The sequence below is a fragment of the Harmonia axyridis genome, chromosome 6 (assembly GCF_914767665.1).
Source record: "Harmonia axyridis chromosome 6, icHarAxyr1.1, whole genome shotgun sequence".
Lineage (NCBI taxonomy): Eukaryota > Metazoa > Arthropoda > Insecta > Coleoptera > Coccinellidae > Harmonia > Harmonia axyridis.
The window spans coordinates 30,996,552-31,007,436 of record NC_059506.1 but is presented as its reverse complement, the minus strand read 5'-3'; the positions used below and the strand labels follow the sequence as shown (position 1 = coordinate 31,007,436).

Genomic DNA, 10,885 nt, shown 5'->3' with positions numbered 1-10,885 from the left:
CAATAAATAAATATTGATTCTCTGTCTTTGTCCCTCAAATTTCTTTGAAATCTATGATCGAAAAAAAGTGGAGAATTTTTTTTCAACCTTTTGTATATTTGTTTTTCTTCGAAGACATAATAATTATATACTGATTTAGAAAGCTAATATCGAGAATAAGATAAGAAATTATTCGAAATAGACATCAATAATGGATAAAAGATTTCTATATCTCGAAATTGGCATTTTTCTCAATTTCAAGAATGAAATTTCCTACAAATTAAGTACTATTCAATTTTATTTATAGCGCAGAATACTAAATAATATATTAATAGATAAAGAGTAGGTCTTTTAACCCTTCAATACCAATTAACCAAAAATCAGTATCAGTCATCTCAGCAGCTGATAATCAAAACAAGTAGAGTAGTGATTGCATTGGTTGTCATTGAAAACAGTTTGATATGAATTCAGATTATGACGAAAATCTACGGGAAAACATATTTTTTATGGAAATTTTGAAACACCATTCAGATATTATAAAAAAGGCTGCAAAAGAGAATTGGAAAATCTGCATACCTCGAACTGGAACTATTGAATCCAACGAAATAAATATAAAGATTATTTTAGATCAAGTTCTAATTCCACAAGAAGATGGAATTCTTAAAATATCTCAATCATGTTCAACATTATCGAAAAAACAGGTGCAACTACGAAAGAATAAGATCATAATAGAAGACTGTCACTTGTTCTCAGATACCATAAATATTTTGTTCAAAGAAACTTTTTATGATGGAAAGGATAGCAGCTATGCTGTTTGGTGTATAGATAAACCGCTATTTTTGGACCATCCTTGCTGTACTTTAGAAACTCAAGTTTTGGAGAGTCTTCCTGATTGTATAGACTTTCTATGGGTTGAAAGTACTGGACAGGATGTTTTACAACAAATTCAGAATTTGTGTATAAAATTTATAGAAGCAACTCCTAATTATGAATTGGAACATATTCAAACACAGAAGGATCTTATTGGGAGTTTATACTCAAGATGTCTTCAAAAAGCTTTAAGGAATACAAGCATAAGGGCCAAAGCAATGGACAATGACCAATTTTTGGAGAAACTCAAATTGGCTGTGGAGACATACATGCAATATTGTTTGGGAAAAAAAATAATTTTTGGTATCAGTACCTTTATGATTGACGCTGAATCTCATTTCAATAAAATAATAAAAAATTCTCATAGCATTAAGGATAAACAGTTGGGTATATCATCGAGCTATTGTGAAGTTCTGTCTGGTGCTAACTGTGAGTTAAATAAATTAAACAACACATTCACTATATTGGATAAAGTGAATTGTCTTGACAGAACATTCAATGCTTTGTGTGGAAAGCAAAACAGCAGAGGTTGTATAACTTCTGATGATTTACTACAAATGTTTGCTTCAATCATTCTCAAAGCTAATATTTTTAATTGGGTTTCAAATTTGCATTTCATTCAAGATTTTAAATTTTGTTCAAGCTCTTTCACTGACCATGTCAACTTTTTATTAACAACATTGGAAGCTGCTATTGAATATCTGAAAAGTGAACATTTTTTTAATTTACTGAAAAGTTCACCAGTAAAATATGTGAAAGAGCAGAAAATTTTTGAATTAGTCAGAACTGGAAAATTGGTATCACTGAAAGCTTTGATTAAAAATTCAGAAACTAATGAGCTAGTAGGAAAAATGTGTCATCCTCTCTGCATTTGCAAAGATTGTGACCAAATAGCTAAAAATATATTGATTGATAAGGAAATCAGAAATGAAAAAGACCAAACATTGCTCATTTATGCAACTCTGTATAAACAGACAGAAATTGTTGAATATTTATTGAATAATTGTGTTGATGTTAATGCACAAGATTATTTGGGAAAAAGTGCACTGCATTATGCCTCAGAAAAGGGTCATCAGGATATTATAATGTTATTGATTTCTGATGAAAATACCAATATAAATATTCAGGACCATAATGGGGATACCCCTTTACATTTGTCTACTGGGAGGGCCCAAGACAATTGCGTAAAAGCTTTAATTTATTCATCATCCTCTTTGAAAATGGACATATTAAATAATTTAGGTGAAAGTGTTCTGAGTTTGGCAGCTAAAGTTGGATATCTGCAAATAATAAAGATTTTACTGGAGAATTTAACATATACTCTATCAGAAAAAGAAATATATTCAATATTAAATAATTGTCATAATTTCAACATAAAAAACATTGTTGAACAATTCTCTGTCAAAAAAGTGCTGTTTACATTCCCTTTTAGTCCCATAAAGTCAATGGAATATAAATCTATTCAAGGTAATTTTGGTATCAAACCAAAAACAGAAAACGAGCAGAGGAAAGTTAACCTTCTGTTGAATGCAATAAGAAATAATGATATACCCTTAGCATGTTTCTATTTAGGGTTCAATCATCCTAATCAGAGCATTCTACCATCAAAATGCCACCCACTTTGTAATTGTGCTAAATGTCAAAAAAGTTCAGCTGATGATGTGGAAGTTTCAATAGATATGAGCAGAAAAAATTTGGAAAATGATCACGAGGAAATACACATCAATATGTGCAACATTGACGGTTTGACACCCTTGCATGTTGCTGCTCAATATGGAAGGAGTTCGCTGTTGAGGATTCTTTTAGATTGCGGTGCGCAAGTTAATATTCAGACATATAAAGATTTGTATACACCTCTGCATTTAGGCTGTTTCTTTCAGCAAATTGGTATCGTTAAAGAGTTGGTGAAGTGTACCAATTGTGACGTGAATATTAAAGACTCTCAAGGAAACACTGCACTTTTTTACGCATGTATAAAAAACGACAGCAGAATTATCGAAATATTGCTAAAGAATGATGCCGATCATGAAATTAGGAACAACGAGGGATATACAGTTTGGGATATTTGTCAAAAACAAATGTTATATTGTGCATTTAAAGCAATCAAAAAGAATGTGAAATATTCATCAGCAGAGCAGACAGACAATCCATGATTTGTATGTTTTTCAAAAATATCTTGGGTATTTGTTACATTCCATGACAACTTTTTAAAAAGATGCCTTGATAAGTAGATACACAAAATTTTTCAGGCACTTCTGAATTTTGTATCGTTGACAATGTACGTTTTTTTTCTTATAATAGTTGTAACCATTACTAATAATTGTTATATGTTTTGTTTTGTTCTTCTGCGGCAACTAATTGATAATAACTTGAATCCATGCAACGAAAATGTAAGAAAAACTAATAATTGCTATAATGAAAGCACATTTTTATCATTTATGTTCAATATGAAGATGAGTTCATAATTTAATTTATGTTATAAATTTTTAAAAAGCCAAAATATTTACTAGTCATGAATATTTTTATATAGGTACTATGTATATTTTGTTAATGAACGCTTATTATATATTTTCCTTAAAAAATTGTGTTTTCATTAGTTAAAAAATTAATATATTCCTTATGAATTAAATATCCTCACTCTCACTCCTATCCTATTGAACAACTTTCCAATTGTGGGGCCTGAGCCCTGAATAGCTGATATAACAGTGAAATTGATCTGAAGCTTATTTAATGAGTCATAGATAAGAGTTCCCGTTCCCAATTTCGGGGAATCACACGAAAATTAAAATACAAGATTCAAACTTATTCCATGTTCTGTAATTCACACTATTCCACAGAATAATTTGCCACTCATTGTGTGCTTCTTCCTTGTGAAATAGCAAACGTTGAATTGAGGAATATATGATATATTTTTCATTTCAAAAGCCGTTTTTCGCACAAAATTTATCACAATTCTAATGATTTATGATTGTAGGGTCATTTGTTAGCCAATTTAATTGAAAAAACATAAGAGTATCGAATAAACTATATATTCTATGTTCTAAGGAGAAAACTTATTCTGTGGTTGAAACTTGGAAGAATTCATAACTCATTTTCTGTGAAGGAAACCACAAAAATGCATAAAATGTCAAAAAATTCTGAAGTGGTCATTATTTACGTATAAATATAATTTACGTGGAATCTTGATGTGGCAGAATTAAAGCTTTATAATTTATATAATACATTAAGTGATGAGTTGATAATAAATCTCCAAATACCAAAATGGCTTATCAAACCTTTAGAAATGAATATATGAATATGCCCCCGGTAACGAGGGCTTATACTACTGCTTGTGTGATAACAACCCTAGCAGTGGTGAGTAATTATGTTCTCAGAAATGGAGCTGAACATCAGAAGATTCAAGTTCAAATTAATAACTTTGCAATGATTTATTTTCATTGATGATAGTTCTTTGTTTTATTCTACCTGTATAACTTTAATCGATTCATTTTTCAGCAACTTGAGATAGCTTCACCTTTCCAACTTTACTTCAATCCAATACTTATTGTGAAGCAAGGGCAAATATGGAGACTTATTACAACTTTTTTATTTTTTGGGGTTTTTGGTTTCAACTTTTTTTTCAATATGATATTTACTTATAAGTACTGTAGGATGTTAGAGGAAGGTTCATTTAGAAACCGAACAGCTGATTTCGTGATGATGTTCTTATTTGGTGCCACATGCATGATTGTATCCTTTTCATTATAAATCTATTGAAGATTAAATTAAAAATTCTTGCCTATCTTCTGGTAAATTTCTAAATAAGACATACCGTCTTTATTAACTGAATTTTTCTTACCATTTTTTAGATATTTGCATTCTTTGTTAATCTATTATTCCTTGGTCAAGCATTTACCATCATGTTGGTGTATGTTTGGGCTAGAAGAAATCCATATGTACGAATCAATTTCTTCGGATTACTAAATTTTCAAGTAGGTGTTTCAAATTAATTTAAGAACAATAATCAAATGAGAAGAATATGTTTTGAGTGTGGTTTTTTTTTCAGGCCCCTTATATGCCTTGGGTTCTACTTGGATTCTCTTTATTGTTAGGTAACGCAGTTTATGTTGATCTGACTGGAATTGCAGTTGGACATATTTATTTCTTCTTGGAGGATGTTTTTCCCAATCAACAAGGAGGTTTTAAAATTTTGAAAACTCCCATGTTTTTGTGAGTTTTTTATCATATAGTTTTATAACATTTATATATTCCAAAAATCATTCAGTTGATTGAAAAATGTAATATCCTTCTATAGGAAGATGTTGGTTGATCCTCATCCAGAAGATCCAGATTATGAACCTCTTCCAGAGGAGAGACCAGGTGGATTTGAATGGGGAAATAGACAGAACCCCAATGAGAATCAAGAAAATGATTAAAGTGATGATAATGATGATTTTCTTAATGTAACTTGTAAAATATACCAATGAACTACCTAATATTTAGATATTCATTTTACTATGTTCATATAAAACATTTTGTTATACAAACTGTATGTTCTTGTTTCCATCCTTTTTTTCTTGTAATTTCAATATTATCTTCTACCTTCCTTCAAATGTTGAGGATTTGTAGAAATTGATCCTAAACTAATATTTCAGTGACAATAGATCCAATCTAATTGAAATTTTGTGTTGAAAGCTCTTGAGGTCAAGCCAGGATTTCAGAAATATTTTTGTTTGATATTATCATACATTTTGAAAATCGCTATAGGCTAGTTCCATAATTGAACTGAAGTATTCCTTGTTGTGTTTCATAAACCAATTTTAAGGTCAAAGAAAGCTTTGAAGTTTCCTTCGTCATAAAGTCCGGAGAGTGGTCTTTTATGGAAAGAAAAGAATTATTTTTGTCTATGACTACAACACAAAACCTTGCACCGTTGTATCAATTAATATGGAGAGAAGAGGAGAATAATCTCTTATAATAGAACTATGGAGTGTAGAGATAAGGAGAATAATCTTCACGTTTCAAAAGTGTCCGTTGAACTGATCTAAATTGGAGGCGCTAGTGTAGCTAGAGAATGAATTTCATAGGAACGTCAAGAAGTACTGATAGAGATAAAACAAGAAGTAAACAAGGATGAAAGTGCGTTCGCCTTCTTGGATTGGTTACCCTTTGCCTATACTAGCGCCATTGTGGAGAATTATTGAACCCTTATTTATCCTCTTCCACTGGACACTTTCTCAACAGTAAAACAGTTCTACCTATTTAGGGGACATATAAGGAGAATAATCTCTTATGGTAGGTAGAACTGTTGAGAAGTGGAAAAGGATAAATAAGGGTTCAAAAATTCTACACAATAGCGCTGGTATAGCCAAAGGGTAACCACTCCAAGGCGAATACACTTTCATCCTTGTTTACTTCTTGTTTCATCTCTATCAGTACTTTTTGACGTTTCCTCTAGCTACACTAGTGCCACCAATTTAGATTAGTTCAATAGACACTTTTGAAGCGGGTAGATTGTTATTCTTCCTCTTCTACCCTCCATATTGAAAAAAAAATCTTCGTTTACTTTCACTTTATACATACTATACCTATATTTCTTAATTTTCTAGACATAATTTAAATTTCTTTGAAATATTACCAAGTGCAAGCTAGTTTCTCAGAACAGCCAACCTTAGGAAACTTGACAGTTACAATAAAAGGATGTTTTCAGCTCTTAAAGACGGTCGGATAATGCTTATAAAACTAGGTCCACTTTCAAGCTCCCTGGCGACTTTCTCATAAAGCGGTCCTTACCAAAAGGAGCCTTTTCGCATAAATTATGGAACTGGCCCTTAATACATTCGAAATGTACTCACTGAATGAAACATTGTGAAAAAACAGAATGCCAGGTGACGCGGTGCTGATTTCGTGAGAGTATAAAGGGCAGTTGAGCCAACTTATCGTTAAAAAAAATTTTTTTTAAGCGGATTTATAAATTCCTGTTATTTGATTGAATATGTTACATGATTGAATGTACATAAAAAAAAATATGTGGGAAAGCACTGAGAATGATTTCATTTTCTTGCATCAGATTAGGTAATGATGCATAAGTAAAATACTTAAGTTTCAGATGAAGTGTTTTATTACAATAGTTTAATTTGTCAAAAAAATGTGAACGCTTTAAAGAGTTCTTTTTCATAATATTATAGGGTAATTAAGAAGGTAATTGGGTGAAGTAATCTTGAAAGAGTAATTATTCATTGTTTTTATTACACCAACAATCATATCATAATATATTTATAAGTTTAAATAACAAAAGTTATTCTTAATAATAAAATTTAAATAAAAATAATAGTTCTTAAAAATAACATGGAAGCATCTGTATGAATTTGTAGCGGCTAAAAAAAACTGAAAATTTCCCACAAGCATTCAAGAAAAATATATATGCAGTAATGTGTAGAACCCTTACAACCGAAATGCTGGTTAAAATGATAATGTACACTGCTTTTTCTTCTTCAACTTCATTATTCCACAGAATATTTCCACGATATGTATTTTTATTTTTCGTTAAATGTTATTTAACACATTTCCTTAGCAAAAATGGTCATTCGAAGTTTTTTCAGAAATATTTGTGAAATAATTGGAAGAAATTTGAACGGTAGAAGCATGATATAAAGGCTAACATTTTCAAAATCTTATTCTAGTACGATACAATATAAGTACATCTGTGGATTTTGTCTGAGTATTGAGGTATTACAGTAATTTTTCAACATCGCTTGTAGTTTTTTGTAAACAGTTGTGTTGTACTGTGTCAAGGCATCTTGTTGCATTATGAGGGAATAAATTAAATAGAAAAAAATACATCTTGGGGCAGTGCAGTTTAAATCTACCATCGTTTCCATAAAATCATTCACATCTCAATCACTTACCCTAGATTTTCACGACGAAGTTAGTTCCTCAAGCTGTACTGACCATATAAGTACTGAATTAATTTTCAAAAATACCCTTTTTTCGAAAAAATCCATTCCATTTTTGGAATATCTGATCCGAGAAAAACTTTGGTAAGCAAAGAAATATATTCAACAAAATTGAAACTTAACTAATCTTAATGTTGAAAATTCATTATTTACAATCTTCAAAGCCCCAAGCTTTTTCGCAGATCAGATATAATGAGTATTTTTGGATGAGTAGACCTGCACGGCTCTTTCTAAAACAATACTTACTATTTTACTGAAGGAAAATACTGCTTATGTAGTGGTAAGAAGAGGTAGATGATGCTCTCATTGGATCATTATGTGATTATGTTAATCCGTTATGTGTTATGTTGATCTTGGTGGTTCGAATCAGTACAGCTTGAGAGAAATGACTTTGAAGGAAATTTAACAACAACACGGTACAGTTATAACCATGATTTGGCAAATTTCAAAAAATATTATAATATGAATATAGAATTTCAATGAGTTTATAGTGAATTTACACGATTCTAAAATTGTACAATAGAAACACCACATACACTATAGTCTAGAATCACGCCAAAATGTGTCATCATTAATTTAGGTAACAAAATCTACGATAATTATTTCTTCTTTGGAGGCCAAATATATTTAATTTTTTTTAGAAAGATGAATTTTTAAATGTAAATATTTTTATAAAATATCTAAACTGCTACCTTTAGGTACAAATTTTTAATACTGTTGATTCATTTATTTTTTCGATATAAACCATGTTTATAATGATAATTTGAGTTGGCATGATAGATATGCAAGATCGTACAGCCAGTCTGTAGTAACATTCAACATCTTCTAGAGAAAAAGATATGTAACATTGAAGATACTTTTAACGAATACCTAGGCCAAACGATATGAAAAATCAATTACCATGATATGAATGCTTTTTTCAGATGAAAAAAGTGAAGAAAAGATTTTATACGATATTAATCTAGAAATATGGAAATTGAGTAGGTATTAGATTTTGTTCTCTTACGTGGTAGATAACAATGATTTTGGTAGAGACTTTATATCAGATGGATCTCGAGTAGGTACTTTTATTGTTTGAATTTTCGAAATTCGAAGACACTAACAGGATTTTTCGGAATATTGAGACTTTTCTATTATACATTTCTTATAATGATCTAGGTATTCTTATGTTGCTACAGAAACAAGGGCTTGATCCACTTGAATTCTTTGATACTGGCTTAAAACTAGACTAAGTCCCTATATTTTCTACAGAAAAAATACAAACTCGACATTTCAATGTCAACGTTGAATTTATAATGGCACGTTTGAAAAAATATTTTCTGATTCCTTTAGAAACAACTAATAATTTTCAAAGAACTGTCTTTGGTTCGACCGTATCACAAAAAGAAATAAATAGTTTAAACCTAATCAGACAAATTTCCTTTCTTTTTAGTCACAGCACTAAATATACAGTCAAATATATTTACGGTTGCCGAACATGTCTAACCGTGCCTTTCAGATCAAAAAAAAACTTAAACGAAAACAGTAAAGTAACTAGACTTTTGACAAGGAAACCCCCCAACAGAAAACAAATCGATAAAATTTAAATAAACGAACATCAACAATTCCATAAATATAATTTTTCCAAACGAAACTTAATTTGGTCAACGAAACATGTAAATTTAGCGCTGAAAGGTTTCCAGTCAAGAAGGAAAAAATTTGAATAGTGTATAGAGCGTTTCACAAAAAATGCTATTCAATTTCGAGTGGTACAGCTAAACACCGAAATTAATTTTGAAAATTAATTGACATGTTCCATGAAAGATTGTGATATGCATAAGAGTCAATTAAATCCTTTCTAGACACTTGGAATTGAAATCAGCGCTAGTTTTTGAATGGAAAACAATATTTGTGAGTTATTCATTCAGGAATATTCAGCAATTATTAATAATTGAATAGCATTTTTTGATCAGCGATATAAATATAATGGAGAACCAATCTTTATCTAATACATTACTCTATATATTTATAAACAAAATGCAATGAAGATTGGCACATTATTTACAACAATTGAACCCTGGAAAGATATGTTAAGTGAATACTCACTGTTCCTTGTATATATGCTACACAAGTTTTATTCTTTAACTAATTATACTTAACATATATAAATACATAAAGTCAACACTAAATGTAAGTCTTAGACATTTTCTACAATCATCCTCTTCTTAATCACATGAGCAAATTGAACTTGGTATTCATCACTTTTTTTGACGCTAGTTTTTGATAGAACCCAAATGTGAAGCCAATATATGTCGTAAAAAAATATATATCATTTCAAATATAATCTTTGTATAAGAAACAACGCACTCTCTATTTGCTTCTATTTTCATTAAGAGATAGATTTTGTACTGATAATGTGAATTTTTATATTCGTGACAACGGTTTATGCTATATCTCTGAGAAGAAAACGTTTTATAATTATTCAATTTTAAAAAACTCCACTGGATATTAGTATTATTTAAACAATTTATAGATGCTATTTTCATGGTAAATTGAAGCATTTCCTAGTTGAATTCCGGAATTTCAGAATTTGAATGATGATTATTTATACTGGATATATACATTTCCAAAAAGATGATGCTGAAGTTATTTATTTTGGTACCTAATAATATACTCATATATACTTGTATTTGCATATTTGATATTAAACTTCGTTCAAAAAAGTGGTTTGACAGTCACGAGATTATTTATTGCAGTAGCTTTTTTTTATACTTTTTTCTCGATTATGTAGAACCAAAAAATTTTTTATCGATTATGTAGAACAAAAAAAAATTAGTGTTTCATGGGAGATGGTGAGAATATGAAAAAAAATTTAATATCAAATCGCAAAATGCATATTTTTCAATGCTCTTATTTATTTATTTAATACGTTTTTTCATCGCTATTTCATAACAATGTATTGGGAGATATGTAAACAGTAATTATTCGTCATAACCAATGCAAAATCATATTCAAAATACAGGATATAATGTTCACAAATCCACTTTTGAACGCATTCAGTAGAAATAGGAAAGGTAGTTTGTATAAACATATAAATACTTTTGTAGACGTTCTGTAGATTT

The 10,885-nt window shown here is 30.0% G+C and overlaps 2 protein-coding genes across 2 annotated transcripts; both read left to right on the top strand.

Moving 5' to 3' along the window:
* Positions 1 to 171: 171 nt before the first annotated feature.
* On the top strand, positions 172 to 3,446 carry LOC123681739 (ankyrin repeat domain-containing protein 27-like). The gene has a single exon (XM_045620009.1). It carries the CDS (start codon positions 441 to 443, stop codon positions 3,000 to 3,002), a length of 2,562 nt encoding a protein of 853 aa, XP_045475965.1. The 5' UTR covers positions 172 to 440; the 3' UTR covers positions 3,003 to 3,446.
* A 507-nt stretch (positions 3,447 to 3,953) lies between these two features.
* Positions 3,954 to 5,375, top strand: LOC123681743 (derlin-2-like). Its single transcript, XM_045620017.1, has 5 exons — positions 3,954 to 4,203; positions 4,345 to 4,578; positions 4,698 to 4,820; positions 4,895 to 5,058; positions 5,144 to 5,375. Exons 1-5 carry the CDS (start codon positions 4,111 to 4,113, stop codon positions 5,262 to 5,264), a joined length of 735 nt encoding a protein of 244 aa, XP_045475973.1. The 5' UTR covers positions 3,954 to 4,110; the 3' UTR covers positions 5,265 to 5,375.
* The last annotated feature ends 5,510 nt before the right edge of the window (positions 5,376 to 10,885 follow it).